At 45.1% G+C, this 27,677-nt stretch overlaps 2 protein-coding genes across 3 annotated transcripts in view; both read right to left on the bottom strand.

Moving 5' to 3' along the window:
* The window catches only part of CUNH19orf18 (chromosome unknown C19orf18 homolog), a 16,270-nt gene extending 8,290 nt beyond the window's left edge, over window positions 1-7,980 (bottom strand). The window contains exons 1-4 of one of the 2 annotated variants that reach the window (XM_017885460.1): window positions 7,758-7,980; window positions 7,545-7,649; window positions 5,918-5,959; window positions 513-615 (exon numbers count right to left, since the gene is read on the bottom strand). In XM_017885460.1, coding sequence (XP_017740949.1) covers window positions 513-615; window positions 5,918-5,959; window positions 7,545-7,649; window positions 7,758-7,878 — 371 coding nt within the window. In that variant the 5' untranslated portion in view covers window positions 7,879-7,980. Of the gene's footprint in view, window positions 1-512; window positions 616-5,917; window positions 5,960-7,544 lie in introns of both variants that reach the window. The other variant, XM_017885459.1, reaches the window with a different exon arrangement.
* Window positions 7,981-10,594: 2,614 nt separating this feature from the next.
* ZNF606 (zinc finger protein 606) overlaps window positions 10,595-27,677 on the bottom strand; it is a 26,667-nt gene continuing 9,584 nt past the window's right edge. The window contains exons 5-7 of the mRNA XM_017885458.1: window positions 22,430-22,556; window positions 22,041-22,136; window positions 10,595-13,809 (exon numbers count right to left, since the gene is read on the bottom strand). Of these exons, the coding sequence (XP_017740947.1) occupies window positions 11,831-13,809; window positions 22,041-22,136; window positions 22,430-22,556 (2,202 nt within the window). The 3' untranslated portion in view covers window positions 10,595-11,830. The remainder of the gene's footprint in view (window positions 13,810-22,040; window positions 22,137-22,429; window positions 22,557-27,677) is intronic.

The raw sequence follows: 27,677 nt of genomic DNA, 5'->3' as shown, positions 1-27,677 counted from the left end.
TTTTTTTTATTTTTATTATACTTTAAGTTCTAGGGTACATGTGCATAACGTGCAGGTTTGTTACATATGTATACTTATGCCATGTTGGTGTGCTGCACCCATCAACTTGTCAGCACCCATCAATTCATCATTTATATCATGTATAACTCCCCAATGCAATCCCTCCCTCCTCCCCCCTCCCCATGATAGGCCCCAGTGTGTGATGTTCCCCTTCCCGAGTCCAAGTGATCTCATTGTTCAGTTCCCACCTGTGAGTGAGAACATGCGGTGTTTGGTTTTCTGTTCTTGTGATAGTTTGCTAAGAATGATGGTTTTCTTTCTCTTTTTTTTCATGTATATCATGACTCAACGTGAGTACAACCCACATTTTGAAAAACACTCATCTGGAAATTTATAATGACTGTAATAACTTAACAATTATAAGATGTGTCATCATCATCCTTTGACACTAAATAATAATCAGTTGACTTGTCCCATTTAAGGATAGCAGATGTTATTTAGCAGATACTTACTATATCATATAGGAGATTGCCATCCCACTTATCAGGGCAGTGCTGAAGGCTACGCTCGAAATTAAAATTACTTTAACAAGAGCAGGTCTATGCCGAATTATTGCTAAAAAGAAAAGAAAAGAAAATAAGTGCTCAAAAATGTTCATTTTAGCTATGTCTTTCAGTTAATGTATTTGTCCTTACAGAGGGGAATAGAAGTCAAAACCAGATACACTTTAAAAAAATAGCTTTTTTTTTTTAGACACAGAGTCTCGTTCTATCACCCAGGCTGGAGTGCAGTGCATGATCACAGCTCACTGCAACTTCCATCTTCCGGGTCTGAGCGATTCTCCTGCCTCAGCCTCCCAAGTAGCTGGCACCACAGGCATGCGCCACCACACTTGCCTAATTGTTTTATGTTTTTGTAAAGATGGGGTTTTGCCACGTTGCTCAGGCTTTCTTAATTTTAGAAAATACCGAAGTTAGATTTTACGGCCTATGTGAACAAATATAATTTTTGCTCCCAACAATCTCTGACTCAAGTTCACTTTCCATCCTGGGCTGGAGCCCTCCCCTCTGCGCTGTAGAGACTCTGGGTCCCTGACTCTGTGTGGCAACACCTACTGTGTATGCAGCTGAAGGGGAAGTGGCCTTCATCTTATGATTTGGGTGCTGCCCTGATGGTCTCAGATTGTGTGGTGCTCTCATGAAAGGACATTGCAGGACAACTTAGGATGGAATTCCATGGACCTGCATTCCAGGTGTCAATTTTAGGACTACGGAACGTGCTATAAAATCATGGCTGTTCTTTGCAGGCTCAGGTGTGTCATCCTCCTTCATATTATCTGAAATGTGAAAAAATAACAAGTTGTTTGTGCAAACTGAACAAAATAGCAGTTGGTGAAGTAAGTGCATTATTCAGCCACTTGTAAAATCTGACAAGTTGGGATGGATGCCGTGGCTCACACCTGTAATTCCAGCACTTTGGGAGGCCAAGGTGGGTGGATTACCTGAGGTCAGGAGTCCGAGACCAGCTTGACCAACATGGTGAAACCCTGTCTCTACTGAAAATACAAAAATTAGCTCGGCATGGTGCCGCCTGCCTGTAATCCCAGCTACTCAGGAGGCTGAGGCAGCAAAATTGCTTGACCCAGGAGGCAGAGGTTGCAATGAGCCAAGGTTGTGCCATTGCACTCCAGCCTGGGGGACAGAGCGAGACTCCATCTCAAAAAAAAAAAAAAAAAAAAAAATCTGACAAGTTGAGGCAGCTCCCCCTTGCCTCATGCCTGGCCTTCCCCTGACTGCCATCTCTTCACTGGCACAGGGCGAGGGGTTCAGCCACCTGAGCTGAAAAGCGTCCTGAGATTCATCCCTCAGTGGAAACAGCATGCTGAAAACAGCCTGGACTATGAAAAAGCTAAGAGTGTAACATGAATAACTAGATTTTAGGTGAGGGATATGGGGCGTTCACTCTACAGTTCTGTCTACTGTTCTGTATGTTTTCAAATTTTCATGAGGAAATATTTTGGGAAGGAAAAGAACACAGGTTGCAGATAGTTTAGGTGTGATGAAAACTGAAAATGGGCCAGGCGAGCTGGCTCATGCCTATAATGCCAGCACTTTGGAAGGCCAAGGCAGGTAGATCACTTGAGGTCAGGAGTTCAAGACAACTCCGGGCAACATGGCGAAACCCCGTCTCTACTTAAAACACAAAAATTAGCTGGTGTGGTGGCTCACACCTGTAGTCCCAGCTACTCGGGAGGCTGAGGCAGGAGAATCACTTGAACCTGGGAGGCAGAAGTTGCAGTGAGCCGAAATTGTGCCACTGCACTCCAGCCTGGATGACAGAGTGAGACTCTGTCCAAAAAAAAAAGAAAACTAAAGAAAACTGAAAACGGACACTGGATGGGGCATCCAGGAGGTCATCAGAGATCCAGGCAGAGGACATATTAGCTGTGTGGTGGGGACACAACTGAAGCAGGTTCAGGAGGGAGTGAGAAGAAAGGAACTGGAAACCGTGAATTTTGAAAATGATTTTGGGGAACTTTGTATAAAAGAAAGAAGAGAAATGGGCACAGCTCCTGGAGGAGTCTAAGAGATCGAGAGACGGATCTTGTTTTTAAGACGTGAACATTGGCAGCACGTTCGTGAATGGGAATGAGACAGTGAATCGTGATACTACAGTACCAGTTCCTTCTGGCTGCTGTAACAAAACACCACAGGCTTTGTGGCTTAGAAACAACAGACACAGCCAGCCGCAGTGGCCCACTCCTGTAATCCCAGCACTTCGGGAGGTGGGCAGATCATGCGTGAGCTCAGGAGTTCAAGACCAGCCTGGGCAACATGGTGAAACCCTGACTCTACAAAAAATACAAAAATTCGTCAGATGAGGTGGCAGGTGCCTGTACTCCCAGCTACTCAGGAGGCTGAGGCAGGAGAATTGCTTGAGATAGGGAGTGGGAGGTTGTAGTGAGGTGAGACTGCACCATTACACTCCAGCCTGGGTGATGGGAATGAAACCTTGTCTCAAAAAAAACCTCTGAGAGGCCGACGCAGGTGGATCAGGAGGTCAGGAGTTCGAGACCAGCCTGACCAACATGGCAAAACTCCGTGTCTACTAAAAATACAAAATAAAATTAGCCAGGCATGGTGGCTGATGCCTGTAATCCCAGCTACTCAGGAGGCTGAGGCAGGAGAATCGCTTGAACCCAGGAGGCGGAGGTTGCAGTGAGCAGACATCACACCACTGCACTCCAGCCTGGGCGACAGAGCAAGACTCTGTATGGGAAAAAAAACAAACAAACAAACAAACAAAAAAAAACAACAAAGAAACAACAGACATTGATTTCTCCCAATTCTGGAGGCTGGGAGGTCCCAGATCAAGGTATCAGCAGCTTTGCTGGCTGGCAAGGGTTCACTTTCTGGTTCAACAGAGGGTGGATTCTTGGTTGTGTCCTTACAAGGTGGAAGGAGTGAGATAGCTCTCTGTGACTTCTATTGTAAGGGTACTATTCCCAATCATGGGGGTTCCACCCTCATGACCTCGTCATCTCCCAAAGGCTGCAACTCCTAATATCCTCACCTTTGAGATGAGGATTTCAACACATGAATATGGGGTTGGGGGACACCAGCATTCAGACTGGAGCATGCAGGAAAGGGAAAAGGAATTGCCAGGAAAGTCCTTGAGTTGCCCTAAGAGGATGGAAGCTGGGACAGAGGCCAGCCTTGGCATTGACAGTTCAATTTCCAGCAGGAAACGGAGAAAGGGGGTGTGATTGCTGTTAGACAGGAGGGTGTGGACACTGTCTTTTAACTGCTTAAATTTTGTTTGTGAAGGAGGCAAACAAGGGCATTCTGGGAGCGCAAGGCTGGGGTAGAATACACTGAGATATTTGCAGAACTAGAGAAGTAGATGAGAAAGTCACCAAGCAGGATGGGAGAAGTAGACTAGGAAAATGAATAGCATATTTTTAATAAAATTTCCTAGAAATAGACCAGGCATGGTGGCTCACACTTGTGATCCTAGCACTTTGGGAGGCCGAGGTGGGTGGATCACGAGGTCAGGAGATCGAGACCACCCTGGCTAACATGATGAAACCCCCGTCTCTATTAAAAGTACAAAAAAAAATGAGCCGGGTGTGGTGGCAGGCACCTGTAGTCCCATAAGGTGGGATAAGTCCCATACTTATCCCATAAAATACTTACCCCATACTTATCCCATAAAATAAATAAGAAAATTATATTTTCTTATTTTCTGAATTCCTGATGCTCTGGCATTTGGGGCCTTAATCCTGGAGAGACCTCCCTTCCCAGGGCTAGTTATTTCTTAGAGACAGCAGATGACTCCCCTGCAAGCACACCTTTGATATACAAACCAACCAATCCAGAGCCCACACCCCAACCATCTCCTTTTCAAACTCACACACTAAGCCAATCTCTCCCTGCCTGCCCTAAATCACTCCAGGGTCAAATACTGGACAACTAGAAACCATCCCTATGGTTTGCCAAAATTATTTTTATTTCTTTTTATTTTTATTTTTTATTTTTTGAGACGGAGTCTCGCTCTGTCGCCCAGGCTGGAGTGCAATGGCCGGATCTCAGCTCACTNTTTATTTTATTTTATTTCTTTTATTTTATTTTTTATTTTTTGAGACGGAGTCTCGCTCTGTCGCCCAGGCTGGAGTGCAATGGCCGGATCTCAGCTCACTGCAAGCTCCGCCTCCCAGGTGCACGCCATTCTCCTGGCTCAGCCTCCCAAGTAGCTGGGACTACAGGCGCCGACACCTCGCCCAGCTAATTTTTTGTATCTTTTAATAGAGACGGGGTTTCACCGTGTTAGCCAGGATGGTCTCGATCTCCTGACCTCGTGATCCGCCCGCCTCGGCCTCCCAAAGTGCTGGGATTACAGGCTTGAGCCCCCGCGCCCGGCCCGTTTTTTTTTTTTTTTAAGACAGTCTCCCTCTGTTGCCCAGGCTAGAGTACAGTGACACGATCTCAGCTCACTGCAACCTCCACTTCCCAGGTTCATGCGATTCTCCCCCTTCAGCCTCCCGAATAGCTGGGACTACAGGCACCCACCACCGCTCCCGGCTAATTTTTGTATTTTTAGTAGAGATGGGGTTTCACCATGTTAGCCAGGCTGGTCTCGAACTCTTGACCTCAAGTGATTTGCCCGCCTCGGCCTTCCTAAGTGCTGGGATCACAGGCATGAACCACTGCGCCCGGCCCGGAATAAAGGCTTTTGCTCACACTTTCCTGGCTCCCTTTGCCTCTTGACCAACCCTGGTGCTTCCTTGTGTGGCCTCCTACTTCTAGGGACCCGTGAGTACCAGGCTTCTTCCTTCACGACAGTCATTTCTGCGTCTGCATGTCTCACTCAGCGTATGTGATTAAAACAAATGGTGGCTACGTGCTAAAGCAGTGGGGATGGGTGGGGGGCGGAGCTGACTCAGTAGCAGTCCTGTTGCAGGCACTTAGCAAATGTGCAGAGGAGAAGGAAGGATGCTCTGGGGCGGGAGCAGCAGCAGGACACGAGGTGCCTTCTGCTTTGGAGGACTCTGAAGCGAGTGGTGTTGAGGAGGTTCCAGGACAAGCCATGGTAGGGAGAGTTGCTAGAAAGGCTGCTGACGGGGTCGCTGTGTGTGCCCATGCATTCTGTGTGTTCCACAGAGATCTCAGACACAGCCTGTGCTCTACTCACTACAACACCAGCCCATGGAGTTCAGCCACCTTCTCACCCGCCCCAGACGGCGTCACTGTGCATCCCCCTCCAGAGGGGGCACCTTGTCTAACACACGTGAAGGCGCAGACTCCTTGTGCAGACTCTTTGGTGACCACACGGCACCCTCTGCAGCCACACATCACCACAGCTTCAGGAATGCTGCGGGTCCACCCGCCCGCCCGCCCTCCCAGATCCCTTGACTTACCTTTATTCCTCAGGAATTTCATGGGGTGCGTAGGTGACGCCGCTAAAAGGCCATCAAAGGGGATCAAAAAGAAGAGATTTTAAGATGGCTTAAGATGAATTTGGGAAAACAAGGAAATAACTTGGCATTAGAGAAGGCAGCCTAACACACAGCTTCCAAATATCTCAGATGGCATGTGCTAATACATTCTTCCCAACGCCTGGCAGCAATGTGCGGGTTAATTTGCAGAAGCCTGGTGTTCTTTTTGCATCTGGTGCTCCCTATCATGAAGAATGACCTTTAGGAACAGGATACTTTTGGTTTCTGGCCTCCTTTTGCAGTCATACAAGTTGGGAAATCTCTGCCCAAATTGAGGACCTGGAGGGAATTTCAGTTGGAGGGGCTATGACCTCATTAGAAGGTCAGAGAGGGTTGGGCACAGTGGCTCATGCCTGTAATCCCAGCGAGGCAGGCAGATCACCAGGTCAGGAGTTCGAGAGCAGCCTGACCAACAGGGTGAAACCCTGTCTCTACTGGTCTCTACTGAAAATACAAAAATTAGCCAGGCGTGGTAGTGCACGCCTGTAGTCCCAGCTACTCAGGAGGCTGAGGCAGGAGAACTGCTTGAACCCGGAGGTGGAGGTTGTGGTGAGCTGCGATCGCGCCATTGTACTCCAGCTAGGCGACAGAGAAAGACTCCGTCTCAAAAAAAAAAAAAAAAAAAAAAAGATCAGAGAGCCAGGCAGAGAGGCCAGGGAACCAACAGTAGTGTCCTTTCCTTGGACACAAATTAGATGCAGATGTATCACACAGCATTTCCTTTGCATGGAATGGACATTGTTTATAAGCATCATGTATCTCCACAAAGGGTTGCTGAGCTTCAAAGATTGTTGGGCTTGGTTTTGCTGTTGTAAGATAAACAGACACCCTCTAGTACTCAAATTAGAAAGGAACCACAGAAAATGCTTATAAAGAATTCTCGGCCAGGTGCGGTGGCTCACGCCTGTAATCCCAGCACTTTGGGAGACTGAGGCAGGAAGATCATGAGGTCAGGAGATCGAGACCATCCCGGCTAACATGGTGAAACCCCGTCTCTACTAAAAACACAAAAAATTAGCTGGGCCTGGTGGCAGACGCCTGTAGTCCCAGCTACTCAGAAGGCTGAGGCAGAAGAATGGCGTGAACCTGGGAGGTGGAGCTTGCAGTGAGCTGAGATCGCATCACCGCACTTCAGCCCGGGCGACACAGCGAGATCCGTCTAAAAAATAATAATAAGAATAAAAATTCTCTACACTCGTAAACCTTCTGTGTCTAGACTTGCATGCTCTACTGCCAAAACATGCACCAAATTACAATTCAAGTCAGACAGACACATCTGTGTAATCTGGATGGGATCAAGGTTTTTGTGTGTGCTAATTAAAGTGAAAAGAAGAAGAAAGAGAAGAAAGTGGCAATCCCTAAACAGAAAGCACAACTTAACAGAGAGTGAAGAGCGTAAGATCTAATTTCCAAGCAAATGTTTATCTAATTACACTCTATTTTATGAACCTTTCTACTACCAAGCACACAGTACACATTCCCATAGCAGATAAGACAGGACTCCAGGCTACAATTCTCACTTCACTGAATGAGGAATTCAATGACTCACCCACGGATCTCGAGGCAGCCCCTTGAATCCCAGGTAACTGGGTTTTACGAGAGAACACTTTGGGCCCTTTGGTGATGTTTCTGGGTGGTTGTGATTGTTTATTGCCTTGAAAAGAAAACGTTTTGCGGTGAAATGTCATTACCCTCTTTTTCTCTCTCCTGAAACAGCTTTTCAGTTTTCCCTGAGTCACGTAAAACCAGTGGTTGAAGCTACCTGGTAAGCCTGTTACGTTTCCAGCGGGATGGAGTCCATCTGCAAACGGCAAGCACAAATGAAGTGGGCATTCCATTACAAACAAAACCAAAATGAGGAAACCACTCTGAACCTTGTCCATCACTTTCAAATTAACAGTATTTTATCCTATGGATGAAAGGAAATACTCTGCTGCAGTCCAGCATCTGCCCTCTATTTATCTGAGCAATCAAGCTCTACTCCCTTCAGAATGTTCGGGCAGTGACCTGGAGCCACCAGTGTGAGGTCAGTCTTTGCTGTGGTAACGGAGTTCCTTCATGGAACCAAGCTGACCAATGGGGAGACGACAGTGGAAGAGGGCAGTGCTTGGAGGTGCAGGCATGATTAGACCAGGTCCCTGCCTGCAGTGTGCAGACTAGTGAGGAGGCAGAAAGAAATCAATTACAGTCAGCCCTCTGCATGCGTAGTTCCCCATCCGTGATTTCCACCAACCTCACTTGGAAAATGTTCAGGAAAAAAGGAATAGGCATGGTAGCTCATGCCTGTAATCCCAACACTTTAGGAGGTCAAGGGCAGATCGCTTACGGCCAGGAGTTCAAGAACAGCCTGGCCAACATAGTAAAAGCCCATCTCTACTAAAAAGACAAAAATTTGCTGGGCGTGGTGGTGCACACCTGTAGTTCCAGCTACTTGGAAGGCTGAGGTGTGAGAATCACTTGAACCCAGGAGGTGGAGGTTGCAGTGAGCTGAGATCATGCTACTGCACTCCAGCCTGGGCGACAGAGCAAGACTCTGTCTCGAATAAATAAAACAACAAACGCCAAAACAAAAACAAAAACTAGCCAGGCATGGTGGCGTGTACCTGTAGTCCCAGCTACTCGGGAGGCTGAAGCAGGAAGATCACTTGAGCTGAGGAGGCAGAGGTAGCAGTGAGCCAAAATCGTGTCACTGCCCTCCAGACTGGGCAACAGAGCAAGATTGTGTCTCCAAACAAACAAACAAAAAAAAAAAAAAAAAAAAAAAAAGAAAGAAAAAGAAAAGAAAGTGGAAGGAAAGCAGTCACCCTTAGAAGGGAGGCAATGTGCACCAGGGAGACCCATAGCAGGAAGGTGAAGGGGGACTCCTGATGACTGAAAGTGGGCCCTAGGCTTCAGAGATGGCAGGAATGGAAAATGGGCTCAAGAAGGCAATGAACTCAGTCATGTATGAGGGAGACAGAGGGGACCTGGGAGTCCTGGACGTTAGGGAACACCGAAATCAATCTTGATTCTTTAGTGTCCAGGCTGTGCATGATAGGTGACAGGAAGGGAATACTTCCCGGAAGAAGCAGAAGTCTGGGACTTTCTTTTGACTCGTGATGTGATCTGAGCCACAGGAGGTCCCCCCCCCCTTTTTTTTTTTGAGATGGAATCTTACCGTCACCTACACTGGAGTGCAGCGGCACAATCTTGGCTCACTGCAACCTCCACCTCCTGGGTTCAAATGATTCTCCTGCCTCAGCCTCTGGAGCAGCTGGGATTACAGGCGCCCACCACCACACCCAGCTGATTCTTGTATTTTTAGTAGAGATGGGGTTTCACCATGTTGGCCAGGCCAGTCTCGAACTCCTGATCTCATGATCTACCCACCTCAGCCTCCCAAAGTACTAGGACGACAGGAGTGAGCCACTGTGCCCTGCCAGGAAGCCCTTTAAGACATGAAAAAAACTGTATCTATTTAAACAGAGATGGGATCTTGCTATGTTGCCCAGGCTGACCTTGAACTCCTCAGCTCAAGTAATCCTTCTGTCCCAAATGTCCCAAAATGCTGGCATGAGCCTCGGTGCCTGGCCTAGAAATTTTTTCAAGATAATAATCTTGACAATAAGGTTATAAGTTACCAGGATGCTTGTGAAATATTGCATATGACTTATGAAATCCTTTGGAATCTCTAAATCAGAGAATTTGGATTCACTTTGGGTATTACAATACAATATCCACATCCTACTGGTAGTATGATTCTGGGTATATTATGCTGCTTTCTCTAAGCTGAGCTGCTGACTTCATTCTCTCCAAGGGCCTTTGCATACATCATGTAAAAAAAAAAAAAATCCATCAATAACTAACTAGCCCTGCCACATTTATCAGGTGACTACTAACGTGTCAGGCCCTAAAAGGACTGCAATGAAATGTTGCATACCTAAGTGAGCCCCAGCTGGGAGTCAAAGGGTGAAAACAGCCTCCCCATGACATCACTAGGCCATCATCTCTCAACCACCGGGGAGCCATGGGCCCTTTAAAAATTAGACGAGCTTTATGAACCCCAGAGTTCCACTCAATGCCCTTGAAGCCTATCCAGGAAGGATCCTTGGCCCCCAGTTAGAGCCCTGTTGTAGAGAGCACAGGAAATACTTATGACTGGAGAGAAGCCACCCAAGTCTTTGGATCCGTCTTTCCCCTGTGAACACTGAGACTTCATTACTCTAGGTGGAATGGCTAGCTCTCTTCCCTTCTGAATTCTGCTCCTTCAAGTAAGCTTTTCATCTGCAGAAGATTTTGAAAAAATAAACACTGAATTCAAGGTAAACCTTGGGAAATGGTGCTCTGAAGTGCAGTGGTGTTTGGTTATGGAAAGGAACAAATATCATTGTCCTCTGCTCTGTAAGTGGCATTCTAAACCCACCAAGGGACTTGCCCAGTCCTCCAGCAAGTCCTCCAGGCCCTGTTGCCCTGTAATCCTTGGGGTTGTAGGCACCAAGGTTCTAGGGAACTCAGGTCCCAGAAAATGCGTGATTCTGAATGTCCAACAGACTTCATATTCCAAAGGGATAGTAGTTCTCATGTTACTATAAATCCTTCAAGACAGAGAAACCAGGTAACTTTATTCCTCATTGTTTAGGATTTTCTTTTTATTATCAAATCTCTACTATAGAAACACTGAAGAAAATGGAAAAAAAAATCACTGGCGAGGCAGCATAAAATGGTGGCTGAAAACAAGAACTCTGGAGCCAAACAATCTCAGCTCTACTCCGTTACTAATTGTGCCCCTTAGGTAGGATCCTTCAACATCTATGCTTCAGCTTAGCCATTTGTAAAACTGGGGTAACAGTATCTATCTCATAGAGTTAAGGGGACTAAACAAGTTAACACTTGGAAAGCATTTAAAATAAAGCCCAGCACATAATTGTTATATGTATTTGTAAAACTTTTTTAAAATCTCAAATTAACTGGGTTAATTTTTCCATGGATATTTCAGGTCTTTATCCATACACATTTTTTAGATCTGTTACAGTAAATATGTATATACAATTCTGTATCATTTTTATTCCTTTGTTATGTATACTGATGCAGTGTCCATAATTATAATTTATAGTGATTGCCTAAAACAAAATACAAACTAATTGCCCAACAATGCAGTGATGAGTAACAATGGATGCTGACACACTGAGCTAAGGATCACTTTCTGTCCAGCAACATCAGTCTCATACTCCTAGGCAATAACTTTTCTACCATTAGTCATCTCATTCATTAATTTTCTCTAAGGAGGTTAATCAACAGTAAATACCCCATTCAATACTATTTTTCTTACATTCAGATTTAGCATTTCATATTCTACTCCTGAGCACCTAGACCCTCCCCTTATAACAACAAAATTTGTATTTCTACAATTATGCACAAAATGTTATTGTAAAGTTTTCCATCCAATACTCCAGCTTGATGCAAAACAGTGTATTTCCAGTCAAAAACTTTTCTCTGCGTAAGGTTTTTCCCTTAGCAATTCACACCAATCTACAAGTAGGTGAGAGCTCTTGCTAAAAGATGCCTCATTCCCCACAGTCACGGTCCTCAAGTATGAATTACTGGTAGACCGTAAGGGGAGTTTAGAGTTTTCTTCACTGTAATTATCTGATTTTGAATAAGGGCTACATAACCGCTGAAAGCTTTTCCCTATTCTTTTACTTCACGGGGTTTCTCCTAAGATAGATATTTTCTAGTAAATAATGCGGGAGAAGTCTTACTGAACTCTTAATGAAAAATGTCCCCTCTTGATTATGTTTATAGGGTTTTCCTCAATGTGTTGTCAAAATGTACGATGAACAAAAAACTCGCATACATTCAATTCAGCTTCTCTTCACTGTGGTTTCTCTGGTGTTGAAGAAGGGCTGAGTGACCACTAAAGGCTTTTCCACATTCACTGCATATAAAGCGCTTCTCTCCACTATGCATTCTCTGATGAATAATAAGGGAAGAATTCTTACAAAACGCTTTCTCACAATGATTACATTTGTAGGGCTTTTCTCCAGTATGGTTTCTTAGGTGTACAATAAGGGATGAACTCTCATTAAATGCTTTTCCACATTCATTACACCTGTATGGTTTCTCTCCAGTATGAGTTCTCCGGTGTGCAATGAGGTGAGAACTACAATTAAAGGATCTTTCACATTGATTACATTTATAGGGTTTCTCACCAGTGTGAATTCTCCGATGAGCAACAAGGTGACAGCTTTGACTGAAGGATTTTCCACATTTATTGCATTCATAGGGTTTTTCTCCAGTATGAGTCCTTTGATGTCTAACAAGGTGAGCCATTTGGCTACAGGATTTTCCACATTTATTACATTCATAGGGCTTAATTCCAGAATGAATTATCTCATGTTTAGTGAGGGCTGAGCGTTCTCTGAAAGCTTTGCCACATTCCTGACAGTTATACGGTTTCTCTCCCGTGTGAGTTCTCTGATGGGCAATAAGATGGGAGCTCCAGCTGAAGGATTTTCCACATTCAGTACATTTATATGGTTTTGCTCCAGAATGAGTTCTTTCATGTTTACTAAGGGCTGAGTAGTCCCTAAAAGCTTTTTCACATTCATCACATTTAAAGGGTTTCTCTCCAGTATGCATTCTCATATGGGCAATAAGATGGGAGCTCCAGCTGAATGATTTCCCACATTCAGTACATTCAAAAGGTTTCTCTCCTGTATGAGTCCTCTGATGTCCAATAAGATGTGAGTTCCAGTTGAAAGATTTCCCACACTCATTACAAACATAAGGTTTTTCTCCTGTATGAATTCTCTTATGTACAATAAGATGAGAATTCCAGCTGAAGGCTTTTCCACATTTATTACATTCATAGGGTTTTACTCCAGTGTGAGTCCGTTCGTGTTTAGTAAGGGCTGAACGATTCCTAAAAACTTTTCCACATTTATCACATTCATAGGGTTTTTCTCCAGTATGAGTTTTCTTATGCTGAATAAGGTAAGAGCTCCAGATGAAAGATGTCCCACATTCATTGTAGTCATAGGGTTTCTCTGCAGCGTAAGTGCTTGTGTGCTGAGTGAGGAATGAATCATACCCAAAGACTTTCTCCCATTCATTGTATTTATATGCTTTCTCTACAGTACCGATTTTTTGATGTTCCATAAAGGATGAAAAATAAAAGATATTCTCATATTCTTTGTAATTATACTGGTTTTCTCCAACATGAAGCCTTGGGTGTTCATTAAATGATGGCCTGTGGTTAAAGATTTGATGGCATTCCTTATATTCATAGAGTTTTTCTCCTGTGTGAATTCCTTTATGATCACCAAAATGTATTATATGATTGAAAGATTTAACAGCATCAGTACATTTGAAAAGATTATCTCCAGTTTGTATTCTTGAAGGGTAAATAGGCTGAATGGACTGATAAACAGTTTTGTCATAATCATTATTTTCACAGGTAACCTTATCTGCATACATTATGGCTGAGTCACATCTCCAACTTTCAGCATGTGTATCAGGCTGATAGAAATGTTCTATCTGAGAAACTCTCTGAGATGGAACAAAGTTTAAGTTCTGGCTAAACTCTGCCCCAAGTTCACAGAATTCAGAGCTTCTCTGGGATAGTACTTGCTTTTGCATGAAGACCATCTGCCTCATAGCTGTACTCTGGTTCACGTGATACATTTCTAATTGGTCTTTACATCCCAAAACTTCTAACCTGGAGAACCAAGGATCACCCCATATGTATCTTTCCAACTTCATGTCATGGGATTGTTCTTCCTCAAAAATGCTCTGTGCTGGGATCAATGCTTTGCTTTCAAGATTTCTCATCCATTCTGAAACAGAGAGAAAAGAAGCTATGAGAGCATAGAGAAAGACATTAGAATAAAGTGGGAATGGTGAGATTCACTGTCCATATTATCAAAAAGACAAGTATAAATTTGTTTTCAAGATCAGACTTAGAACTCAGAGAAAGATCATAATAGGGAAAAGAATAGTGAAAAGTAAACAACAGTTAACCGGAATAAAGTGTGTACTGAAAACTAATGAAACCATTTAAAAGTACTCTCCATGAAAAGGAAGACCAGGATAAGAATGTGCAAGAAAGAGGCTGGGCACGGTGGCTTACCCAGTGCTATACTCTCAGCACTTTGGGAGGCCAAGGCAGGCAGACCATGAGGTCAGGAGACAGAGACCATCCTGCCTAGCACAGTGAAACCCTGTTTCTACTAAAAATACAAAAAATTAGCCAGGTGTGGTGGCGGGCGCCTGTAGTCCCAGCTGCTCAGGAGGCTGAGGCAGGAGAATGGCGTGAACCCGGGAGGTGGGGCTTGCAGTGAGCCAAGATCGCGCCATTGCACTCCAGCTGGGTGACAGAGCAGTACTCCATCTCAAAAAAAAAAACAAAAAAAACAAAAAAAAAAACAATGTGCAAGAAAGAGTTAACTCTGCAGGCCTGACATGCTCAAACCTTGTAAAGGTGGCCTGTTTCCTAACTGGCCCTTAGCCAACTCCTGGGAATTAAGATCTTGGAATGTTCTAACTAGTAAGAGTGTTTTGCATGCTCAAGGTATTGAAGCACATTTACCAATTTCTTTAGATATGTGTGCAAACAATGTCATTCATAGTGATCACCTGCTTTCCCTCTGGATGGCCTGGAGTTTCAGCGATTGCAGTCAGTCACGCAAGCACTATGTGCCTGTACGACCAACCTCTCAATAAACACACCGGACTCCTAGACTCAGGCAGGTTTCCTAGTAGACATTTCACGTGTGTTGTCACAACTCCTCGCTGGAGGAATTAAGTGTGCCCCATGTACGCTACTGGAAGCTTGTACCTGGTCTAACCCCATGCACCTTTTTCCTTTGCTGATGTTGCCTTGTATCCTTTCACTGTAATAAACCAGAATCCTAAGTATAATGACTTTTGAGTCCTTTAAGTCCTCATAGTCAATCAGTGAACCTGGGGTGGTCCTGAAGATCCCTGACAAAAGGACACAGTGAATGTGATTAAGGTTAAAAAAGAAAAAAAGAGAATAAAGCCTTTCATCTTAACAAAAGGTAGGTAGGTGAGCACACGAGGCCTTTAGCAAGTAATGTTTACATCATGAGTGCTCTAATTCACTTCTGTGTCATAATGTCCTTCTACTCCCATATATTGACAAATGCAGAAAAAAGGAGGAGTGGGTGTTAAGAGAGTATCACCAAGCAAGGCTTCAAGCCAGGCTGTTACCTATGACAAAATGCTATCACATTGTTTCCTATGTCACAGAATCCAGTCAATCACACAAGATCCGCCAACCCAAAAGGCAAACATCATCACAGTTTATGGATACCCCTAAAGTTACACTTCTATCCACCACAGAATATTTTTAGAGCAATGATAGATGGACTAGGAAGACAGCATAGTGTAAAAAAACAGACACAGGAGTCACAGTCTGCTAACCTATACCTTGAACAATGGCCCTGCTGCTATCCTTAGAGAACTTTTCTGATAACTAATGAGACTCAGAATCCAGCCAAACTCCTGGCAAGTTTAATACACAGGAGCTGCCTATTGTCACTGCTGAAGTATCAGTTCTCTAACAACCAAACGAGGCTATATTAGTTTCTTTTTGCTATTGTAACAAATTACCACATATTTAGTGACTTCAGATAATACAAATTTATGATCTTACCATTCTGGAAGTCAGAAGTCCAAAACGGCTTTCACTGAACTACAATGGAGTTATCGGCTGGGTTTGCTCCCTCCAGGAGCTCTAAGGAATCCACCATATCCTTGCCCTTTCCATCTTCTAGAAGCTGCCCAAATTCCTTGGTTCACAGCTCCTTCCTCCATCTGCAAAGCTCGTCACTCTGACCTCTGCTTCTGTCATCACTTCCTCTCCCTGTGTCTCTGACCTTCCCACCGCAATCTTGTAAAAGGACCCTTGTGAGTACAGTTAGAATCCACTCAGACAATCCAGGATAATCTCCCCACAGCAAGATCCTTAATTTATTCTCATCTGAAGGTCCCTTTTGCCATACAAGGTGCACTATTCACAAATTCTGGAGATTAGGATGCAGATATCTTTGTAGGGGAAGTCATTATCCAGATTGCCACAGGGTCTGAAGTCCCAGGCAAGTCCCAACAAGAACTAGACCCTGTCCTCTCTCTCTGCTTCTTTTTCTCTCTTTACTGTATGTAATTTCCCCCCTTTTACCACCCAAGTCCATTATTTTTTGTTCAATTTTTTTGAGACAGGGTCTCACTCAGGCATCATAGCTCACTGTAATCTCAAACTACTGGGCTCAGGCAATCCTCCCACCTCAGCCTTCCGAGTAACAGGACTACAGGCGTGCATCCTGTACACATAACCATGCCTGGCTAAATGTTTTCAAATTTTTTGTAGTGACAGGGTACTGCCATGTTGCCCAGGATGGTCTCAAATTCCTGGGCTCAAATGATCCTCCCATCCTGGCCTCCCAAAGCACTGGGATTACAAATGTGAGCCCCATCCTGGCCCCATGACCATTATAACAGAGGATCTACTCTGCACAACTGGCATTTATTATCAATTTCAAGCTCAGCTCTTAAAAGTTACTGAATTATCTTCATATAGATTTTAAATCCTTCCAGTAAAAGCTTTTTTACAAATGGAAGCTGACCAATTCCCTGACCAAATGAAAGACCAACTGAAAGACCAAATGAACAGCTCTTGTCCAACTTTATACTCGCTCAGTACTTGTAGTCTACTGAGTTTCCAGCACCAGAGACGAGGCAAGAAAGTATGGTCTCCCTGGAAGTCAGAATCTATGTGATGAGAGGTCATACCAAACAGTGATGAATATACATGAAATATCACTCTGAGGCTGGGCACGGTAGCTCATGCCTGTAATCTCAGCACTTGGGGAAGCTGAGGCAGGTGGATTACCTGAGGTCAGGAGTTCAGGACCAGCCTGGCCAACATGGTAAAACCCCATCTCTACTAAAACAATACAAAAAAATTAGCCGGGCGTGGTGGCAGGCGCTTGTAATCCCAGCTACTCGGGAGGCTGAGATAGGAGAATTGCTTGAACCCAGAAGGCGGAGGTTGCAGTGAGCCAAGATCACGCCACTACACTCAAGCCTGAGCAACAAGGGCGAAACTCCATCTCAAAAAAAAAAAAAAAAAAAAAAAAAAAAAGAAACATCACTCTGAGATAGTGGGGTTATAGAATAGATGCTAAGTGGGTGGGAGATCAAAAAAGGAGATCAGCACTAACTGAAGTGATCGAGGATGGTTCACACAAAAGAAACAACATGAGCTCAGCCTTGAGGCACGACCTGGGTACAGAATGACTAGTCACTCAGCATGAGCAGAGGCATGCATGGCGTGACCAGTGTGTAAGGAGGAAGATAAGGATACCTGCTGAATAAACTCCAGGAACTATTCAGGAAATGAGAGAAACAATAGAAAAAATAGAAGGTCTTGAAATCCAGTTGTTTTGTTAAAAGGCAATTAGAATCACTCTAGGTTGACTGACAGGGACCTCATAATGAAGGATTTCAGGGATATAAACCTAGAAATAATACCTGAGATGGCTAACAAGAAGTGAGAATTTCCTCATCAACTTGGGCTGGAATTTTATGAGAAAGGGGCTGGACTGAGAGTGATGATGGAAGCTGAATGACATAACTAACATTTCAGAGGAAGAAAATCTTGGGAGTTAGAAGGGAGATTACTTCTTGGAGAGGAAAGAGTAGGAAGTCAAGATGACTTCTTAATCTCCAGCTTAGGGGACATGCAGAAATACATTTCAGGAAGATGGGAAAACATCTAGACAGAGGAGACAAGATTACTGGTTCTATCGGCTGTGATCAAGGAGACAGCTGAGATGCTTTGTAAAAGGGAGAAGTGTAAGGACGGGGTGGTGGAATTGCAGTGCTCTGGATGGTAATTAAGAACGGGCAGCACTGAAGGTGGAAGAATTAAAGCTCCTGGAATTCATGAGCTCTTAGGGGAAAGTTTCCAATCTGAATAGAAAACAACTGGCGAGATTCTCCACCAAAGTCCCTCCATTAGACTGGGTGGAAGATAATCCAACTTCAGGACTCGAGAAGAGATGGTGGCACATTGCCAAAAATAGTAAGATAAAGACAATGTGTATAATAGTCCTACTGTTGAAAACGTGAAAAGTAACACAAATTCCTACATGCTTATAGTTGCATAAGGAAACTCTGTTATGCACATAACAGAAATTACTAAAAGCGATTACCTGGGGCAGAATGTCAGTGAAAATGGTGAAGTAAAGACATCTAAAATTTCAACACTCTGTAAAACCAACTAAAAAACTGGCAAACCTGTCAGAAGGCAGTTTTTCAAAATTCTGTAAATTAACCAAACCTTGCAGCAACCAGGAAACATTTATTCCAGAAAAGTAAATTTTAATAAGAACAGTAAGCTATATGGTGTTTTAACTTACCCTGGTCCCATCTCTGGCTCAGTAACAGCCTTTGAAAATGACAGCTCCCACTTCTGGTACTTCAGTGAGCAGAACAAAGCTGGAGCTTTTTCAAAGCCTCAATCCCAAAGAACAGTGATTACTAGACCTGCCTAGTGGCTCCCTGGAAGACTCCACTGAAAAAGCTGGTCTTTATTTTGCCTGACACAGAACTCTCATAATGTTAAAAAGCCTCCAGGGAGGACGTACTTTTCTAACATTTATAGGCAATGTTTTAAAGTCACCATTGCCCAAGGTGATGGCAAACAGGTGGGGCCCAAAACACAGGAGTCAAAAAGAAAGAATGAAAGAACTGAGGAATGAGATGTCTATAGGGACTCTGAGAAGCTCCAACCTAGAAGGCTACATGCATACACATAATAATTAAACTAGGGGCGGGCGCGGCTCACGCCTGTCATCCCAGCACTTTGGGAGGCCGAGGTGGGCAGATCACAAGGTCAGAAGATTGAGACCATCCTGGCTAACACGGTGAAACCCCGTCTCCACTAAAAACACACACACACACAAAAAAGTAGTCGGGCGTGGTGGTGGGTGCCTGTAATCCCAGCTACTCGGGAGGCTGAGGCAGGAGAATCGCTTGAACCCGGGAAGCAGAGGTTGCAGTGAGCCAAGATCGCGCCTCTGCACTCCACCCTGGGTGACAGAGCAAGACTTCGTCTCAAAAAATAAATAAATTAATTAATTAATTCAATTTAATTAAAGCCAAAGAGAGAATCCTGAAAGCAGAAAGAAAGAAGAAACTCATCACATACAAGGGATCCTCAAGAAGATTAACAGCTTGTTTCTCAGAAACTATTCAGGCCAGAAAGAAAGACAAAAAAACATGACAATCAAGAATTCTGCCAGGCGCGGTGGCTCACGCCTGTAATCCCAGCACTTTGGGAGACTGAGGCAGGCTGATCACGAGGTCAGGAGATCAATATCATCCTGGCTAACACGGTGAAACCCCATCTCCACTGAAAATACAAAAGAAAAGTAGCCAGGCATGGTGGCGGGTGCCTGTAGTCCTAGCTACTCGGGAGGCTGAGGCAAGAGAATGGCGTGAATCTGGGAGGCGGAGCTTGCAGTGAGCCAAGACTGCGTCACTGCACTCCAGCCTGGGGGACACAGTGGACTCCGTCTCAGAAACAAAAACAAACAAACAAAAGAATTCTACACTCAGTAAAATTATCCTTCAAAAATGAAGGAGAAATCAAGAGATTTCCAGATAAACAAAACGCCACAGTTTGCTGTTAGCAAACCTGTCCTATAGGAAATGCTGGCTGGGGATAGTGACTCATGCCTGTAATCCCAGCACTTTGAGATGCTGAGGCAGGGGCATCACTCGAGCTCAGGAGTTCAAGACCAGCCTAGGCAACATAGTGAGGCATCGTTGTGTGCACCTATAGTCCCAGCTACTCAGGAGGCTGAGATGGGAGGATCACTTGAGCCTAGAAAGTTGAGACTACAGTAAGCTATGATCATGCCACTGCACTCCAGCCTGGGCAACAGAGTGGAAATGCTAAAGTGAGTCCTTCATGCTGAAATGAAAGAACATTCAACAGTAACTCAAAATAAAAAACATCAATAAAGGCAGCTACATAAGTATGAAAAGACAATATAAATACAATTCTTGTTTCTAGCTCCCTTTTTTAGTCTCTTAGAAGACAACTGCATAAAGCAATAATTATAAATCTATATTCATGAACACACAATGTATAAAGATGTAATTTGTGACAAAACAGCATAAAAGGAGGAGGGCAGAGCTATACAGAAACAAAGTTTTGGTATGCTATTAATATTAAACTAGTATTAATCCAAACTACATTGTCATAAATCAAGATGTCAATTGTAAGGCCAGGCGTTGTGGCTCACATCTATAATCTTAGCACTTTGGGAGGCCAAGGCAGGAGGATTGCTTGTGCACAGGAGTTCAAGACTAGCCTAGGCAATACAGTGAGACCTCGTCTCTACAAAAAAAAAAATTTTTTTTAATTAACTGAGCATGACGGTGCATGGCTGCAGTACCAGCTACCCAGGAGGCTGCGGTGGGAGGACTGCCTAAGCTTGCAATGCAGAGGTTTGCAGTAAGTCAAGATTGTGCTACTGCACTCCAGTCTGGGCAGAAGAGCAAGACCTTGTCTCAAAAGATGTTAATTGTAATCCCCAGGGCAACTATCAAGAAAATAACTCAAGATTTCTTTTCTTTTTTTTTTTTTGAGACAGAGTCTCACACTCTCGCCCAGGCTGGAGTGCAGTGACATGATCTCAGTTCGCTGCAAGCTCTGCCTCTCGGGTTCACGCCGTTCTCCTGCCTGAGCTTCCCGAGTAGCTGGGACTACAGGCACCCGCCACCACGCCCGGCTAATTTTTTATATTTTTAGTAGAGACGGGGTTTCACCATGTTAGCCAGGATGGTCTCGATCTCCTGACCTCGTGATCCACCCACCTCGGCCTCCCAAAGTGCTGGGATTACAGGTGTGAGCCACCGTGCCCGGCCAAAATAACTCAAGATTTTATAGTAAAAGAAAAGTGGTTACCTGTGTGTATGCCTCTGTGTATCTCTGTTTTGGGGGAATAATAGTAATGTGACTAAGAACAGGGAGTATGAATGAATTATTTTTGGTGTTATTTTTGGTGCTGTTTTGAGACAGGGTCTTGCTCTGTTACCCAGGCTGGATGCAATGGTGAAATCACAGCTCACTACAGCCTCAACATCCCAGGCTCAAGCAATCCTCACCTCAGCCTCCTGAGTAGCTGGGACCACAGACATGTACCACAAAGCCCAGCTAATATTTTTAATAAAGGAGATTTTTTTTTTTTTTAGTTTACATATTTTAAGTAGCTTTCAGATATTTGAACATTACCTATATTTTAAAAATCTATTTTGTTTGGTATCCAAGAAGATCTAAGTAACAAAGAACAAAAGCCCAAGCCGGGCACCATGACTCATACTGTAATCCCAGCACTTTGGGAGTCTGAGGTGGGTGGATTACTTGAGGTCAGCAGTTCGAGACAAGCCTGGCCAACATTGTGAAACCCTGTCTCTACTAAAAATACAAAAAACAGCCAGGCATGGTGGCGGGTGCCTGTGATCCCAGCTACTCAGTAGGCTGAGGCGGGAGAATCGCTTGAACCCGGGATGCGGAGGTTGCAGTGAGCCGAGATCGCACCACTCACTCCAGCCTGAGCGACAGAGTGAGGCTCTGTCTCGAAACAAACAAACCAAAAAGCCCAAAAAACCTTTATTTTTTTTTAAAGACGTATCTGTAGTTATAGGTTACAAGTTTGGCAACAGAGGGAATAAGGAAAACATTTTAAGTAGCTACATGGATGAGAGGTAACGTAAGAGGAAGGGACCGCAGAAAACAGGAGCCATCAAGAGAGCCAACAGCAAGGGAGGGAAACTGCAGCACATGAAAATGGCTGCCTTATTAGGATGGTGATGCTTCTTTGCTCTAAATCAAAAGCAGCAAGAGAAGAAAGCTCCTTAGAGGGAATTCTAAATGTATCTGAGGAAGGTAACTCTTCATGGCCTTATTCCATTTCTTAACAAAGAGGGCCTGGGGGGGAAGTTCCTTGTTCAGCCTGGGCTCTGCCCTCACCTGGACAAGTGCGTTGAGGACATGCCTGCTCCATCGACCATGGCTCTTCTCCTTGCTCCAACAGGGAGATGACCTCGGGCTTGGCAATCTGATTTCCTGTGCATGGAGGAAAAGCATGGAACTCGTGTCATGAGGCTTTGGGACAGCCAAAGAAAGCTTCTCTTGCCTATTGCTCCCTGTGACTTCTCAACCTGGGCAGAATACGCAAGGTCCTTCCCACTCCATGTTCTGTAAGCATTAGGAGTTTCGTCCCCGAACCTCAGGGCCCAAGATCATCTCAGCTCTTCTGAGACACCACCCTTGCCCCTGCAACAAGCTTCTAAAACATGGAGCAGCTGAAGGCATTACCATGGGAACAGCTTCGTTTACTTGGGCAGCACCTGCCTTACCCACAGAGAGCAGGTGCCCATAGGTCTCCAGCATCACATCGCGGTACAGAGTCCTCTGAACAAGGTCCAGCTGCCCCCACTCTTCTTGGGTGAAGTCCACGGCCACGTCCTTGAAGGTCACTGGTTCCTAAAAGAACACAAATGTTCCTTCTCAGCCTGTGACCACCGCCTCCAATATTTCTAGGGATGGAGTGAGGCTGACAGCCCTGGGGAGAGAAGACAGGATATAGAGAAACTGTCCTGGTTATTCACAAGTCTGACTAATGTGAGGCAGGGCTCACTGAGAACCACTCAAGACCCCATCTTTGGTATATATTCTTAGGGAATTAGATACCTGGGCCCACAAGAACCACAGCAAAGCTGAGCAGGTCTCTTCCAAGACTCTTGCCAAATTCCAGCACACTGGCTATGTCCCCCACCTTGGCAATGCCCCTCTTCTGGAAAGGCAGTCATGTAATAAGGCCTGGACTGGTGCAGAAACAGGCTATAAGCAATGGTTGCAAGCCAGAGACCTTTAGGATGGAGTCTTTGCTTCAACACCCAGATCAAGGACCTGAAAGGGTGATCTGTACATTCACAAGTTGTCTTTCTGGCCATGATGGGGAGCCTTCCATTCCCAGTTCATCTCTGTCCCAAGGACTGAAGCTAAGGGTGTGCAGGATGCCCCAGAGCAGCCCAGTCCAAGGAAAATTGGTTACAGCTGCCATCAAAAGCACTTTGGTTACAATCTAAACTGATTTTTTTTTTAAATGAAAGCAAGAAAACTGGAAAACTAGAAGGAAAAAGGAAAGGTAATCTAAGTCTGATTTTTCCTACGAATACATCCCTCAAGTCCTTTTATTATTATTTTAAAATTATTTTTCTCGAGACAGAGTCTTACTCTGTTGCCCAGGATGGAATGCCATGGTGCGATCTCAGCTCACTACAACCTCTGCCTCCCAGGTTCAAGTGATCCTCCCACCTCAGCCTGCTGAGTAGCTGGGACAATAGGCGTGCACCACCACGCCCGGCTAATTTTTGTATTTTTAGTAGGGATGGGGTTTCACCATGTTCACCAGGCTGCTCTCGAACTCCTGATCTCAGGTGATCCGCCCACCTTGGCCTCCAAAAGTGCTGGGATTACAGGCATGAGCCACTGCACCCAGCCTCGAGTCCTGATCTGAGCCAGCCCTCCCTGCTGAATCTTCAGTGTATCAACTTTTATTGTCTCAATTGCTTCCCCTCTACCTTCACATGATGGGCTTAAAACAAAGAACTGCTTCTGCTCCAATAAATACCATACCCTGAAAAGTCAACTCCTGCTCACAACCCTCCAGGCTCAGCCTTACTGTACCCCACGGCAAGGACTGTCCATCCTCTTTTCTATGGCTGAATCTCACCTCTGTGTCCCACATCCTCGGAGGCAAAGAATCATCCCTCCCAAAGCCTCACACCCCCCATAGAGACGTCTCCTGCACCCTTGTCCCACTTCTTCTGTGTCTCATGTCCTCAGAGGCACAGAGTCACCCCCCTGCAGCCTCCCACCCCCTGTAGAGACATCTCCTGCACCCTCGTCCCACTGCTTCTGGCAGTCAACCTCCTCCTGCCAGGTACAGTGCACTCTCACCTTCTCTCCTTCCTTGTCGTCCGGCCTTGCCCCAGGGCAGTTCCTTCTCTGCCTTTGTTATCCCTTTTCCTGTTCCTTGGTAATGGAAATTTTTTCTGAATATTTGTCATTTTTGCTGATCTATATTGAAGCATTTTTGAGCAATAATTATATGAGTCTTATTTTTACCAAGCTCTCACCAAGATCTCACCAATGTCTCGTGATTGCCAAGTCCAAAGTTTGATTTCTGCCTTTACCTTTTTTTTTTTTTTTTTTTTTTGAGACGGAGTCTTGCTCTGTCACCCAGGCTGGAGTGCAGTGGCCGGCTCTCAGACCACTTCTAGCTTCACCCTCTGGGTTTACGCCATTCTCCTGCCTCAGCCTCCCGAGTAGCCGGGACTACAGGCGCCCACCACCACGCCCAGCTAGTTTTTTGTATTTTTTTTAGTAGAGTCAGGGTTTCACCATGTTAGCCAGGATGGTCTCGATCTCCTGACCTCGTGATTCGCCCGTCTCAGCCTCCCAAAGTGCTGGGATTACAGGCTTGAGCCACCGCGCCCGGCCGCCTTTACCTTCTTGGCCTATGCAGCATTTAGCTAGCCACAACCTCCCTCTATGATACCCTCCCAAACCCCCATGGTCAATGACAACTTAATTGGTTTTCCTCTCAGACTGCCCAGATCTCAGTATGCTTGACGGCTACTGTTTCTACATTGTATGGTAATGTAATTTTTTAAAATTTAAATGTAACATGGAGTTGGGAGCAGTGGCTCATGCCTGTAATCCCAACACTTTGGGAGGTCAAGGTGGGTGGATCCTTTGAGGTCAGGAGTTCGATACCAGCCTGGCCAAGATGATGAAACCCCGTATCTACTAAAAGTACAAAAATTAGCTGGGCATGGTGGGGCACTCCTGTAATCCCAACTACTCAGAAGGCTGAGGAATGAGAATCCCTTGAACCCGGGAGGCAAAGTTGCAGTGAGCCAAGATCGCACGACTGCACTCCAGCCTGGGCGACAGAGTGAAACTCTGTCTCAAAAAATAAAAAAACAAAAAACAAAAAATAAATGTCACATGGACAGAGAAGTGCACCACACCTACGCCAGATGCACTTTCACAGAGCAACAGCACCTGGGGAGCCAGCTAGGCAGCTGTGCTGATAGCCCAGGGTGGCTCTGACCCGGTGCTTGTCTCACACATCCTAACCTCCCTGGGGTGGCACCTTCTTAGATGGCTTCAATGTTCACCTACACTAACAAGGTGCAAACCCACACCCTAATGGCTGTCCAGCTGGTAGACCAAGCCACAAATTCACTTCCCACCCCTCCCAAGACCCCAGTGGAATCATTATATGTTTAAAAATACAGGAATTAGGTCTAATAAACATAAGAGGAATGAAATCGTGAGACCGGTTCTGTGGTCCCTAATAAAACAGTGGACAATGGCAATGACCATCAATGACTGCTCAACCGCAGGTGAAATGCAGACAGGTGGCTTTATAATGGAGGGGTCAGCCTGACAGTACCGGCACCCACTAACCCACCATACATGAAAATGGGACAACCAGACATCACGTGCTCACGGATGCAAGCAGTACGAAGAACCCAGCACCACCTATGAAGTATTCTTTCCAAAAATACCAGATGAGTCTACTCAGGCCTCTAGTCCAACTACTGCTCACAGGAGACGAGGCGATGGAGGAATGTATTCAATGACATCATGAAGGCAAAAATCAGGCAAATCAACGAGACCAGTGACCTAGTTTCTTCCGCATAGGAAGCACGTGCAGCGTGTGAGCCTTGTTTGGATCCTGATTTGAACAAACCAACAACTGTAAAAAGTTATTTTAGGGACATGTAGAGAAAACAGTATGAACTGGATATCAGGTAACATTGAGGAATTATGGGTAATTTTGCTGAGTATGATAAACGTTTATGATTTCTTCCTTAAGGGTACATATCTCTTAGATACATACACAGAAACACTCACAGGTGAAATGATACAATTCTGAGATTTGCTTTCAAAGCCTCCAGTTTAAAAAAGGTTGTGTTGGAATTGATGAAAAGAAATGCAGAAAGCAGAAAGCTGACAGCTGCTGAAGCTGGTCAACATGGGTGCTTGGAGCAGGCTGAATGACACCCCCCAAAAGATGCCCATGTCCTAACCCTAGAACCTGTGACTGTTATCTTAATGATAAAAGGAACTTTATAGATATAATTAAGAATCTTTAGTGGGATTATCCTGGATTATCCAGGTGGCCCAATGTAATCACCAAAGTCCTTATCAGTGAGAGAGGGAGGCAGGAGTCAGAGTCACAGGAGATATGACGCAAGCAGAGGTCGGAGTGATGTACTTTGCAGACAAGAGGACAGGGCATGAGCCAAGAAATGGCTCATGACAGAGGACAGGACATGAGCCAGGAAGCAGTCTCCCTTGAGTCTCCAGAAGAAACAGCCCCGCAGACCCATTTTAGACTTGCGAGCTGCAGAACGCTGTTCTAAGCCATAAAGTCTGTGGTAGTCTATTACAATAGCAACATAAAACTAAACAAATACAGGGTTCATCTTCTACTTTGGGGTCAAAATCTCCTAAAAGTTTTTTTTTTTTTAAAGAAAGTTAAAGAAATAACCCAGCCAGTGAAAAAAAATGGGGGCGTCAGCACCTTGAATTCCACTCATTCCTCCCAGAGGCAGAACAGATGAAGGTGAGGCTGACCAACTAGACCAGAGGTGATTCCAGCCCCACACTAGGAGGCACCATGGTGAAGTAGGTGCTTCCTCCAAGAGGACTCTAGGAGAGGCAGGAGGGAGTCAGGGTGAAAACAGCAGGCAGAAGCCTGCACTTGAATAGCTTTGCAAGTGCCCCACCTCGTGGGCGGCACTGCCAGCAGCCATGCACTTATACCCAGGCAAAAATCCCAGGAGCCTCCTCAGACTTGAGACTGCGGCTAAGTTCTCAGGCTGCCCAGATGCGTGGAGACCTGTTCAGTCCCACCAGATGAAGAAGAGAAGGGAGTCTGTGGCCTCACAGCTCTTTATCTATGAAACTGGAAGTACAGCTGACCGGCTGACCCTGGCCCATGCAGGCCCATGAAACCCAGGGCATGCCTCACCAGGAGGGCAGAGGGGAGTGGAAGGCACCAATCAGGAGTCAGATCTACGCAGCTACAGTAGAGCAGGACTTCCAGCCTCACAGCCCTGCCCTAGGCCAGACGACTCTCGGACATGAGGACATGAGAAACCCCTAATGCAGATCAAGAGACTGAACTAAGCAGCCACAAGGCCAGAGAATCCAGACAACAGCCACATTCAACTTTCAGAGAAGTGTAATTCCTATTCTCAGATTCTCAGATCAGAGTGATTTCAGTATAAAGTGGGACAGGATGCTACAAGAGAGGTTGAGAGAAGAGGAAAGCCTTCACAGAGTAAGAAAAGACCAGAAGACATAGCAATTAGTTCAGGAGGCCCTAGAGAGTTCTGCTGTGGTGAGAACATGATCACACCCCCAAACTCCGCCAAGAAAAGGACATGGAATATAAAGAGATCAGAGACATGGCAATTTGTTCAGGAGGTCCACCACCTAATAGAAGAGCCCAGAAAGAGAACATAAAGGAAAAGGACAAGAGGGTAGTATTACTTTTTAAATAACACAAGACTTCATTTT

The sequence above is a fragment of the Rhinopithecus bieti genome, unplaced genomic scaffold, assembly GCF_001698545.2.
Source record: "Rhinopithecus bieti isolate Rb0 unplaced genomic scaffold, ASM169854v2 scaffold_15006, whole genome shotgun sequence".
NCBI lineage: Eukaryota > Metazoa > Chordata > Mammalia > Primates > Cercopithecidae > Rhinopithecus > Rhinopithecus bieti.
The sequence above is the reverse complement of the archived record's forward strand: the minus strand, read 5'-3'. Positions and strand labels throughout refer to the sequence as shown.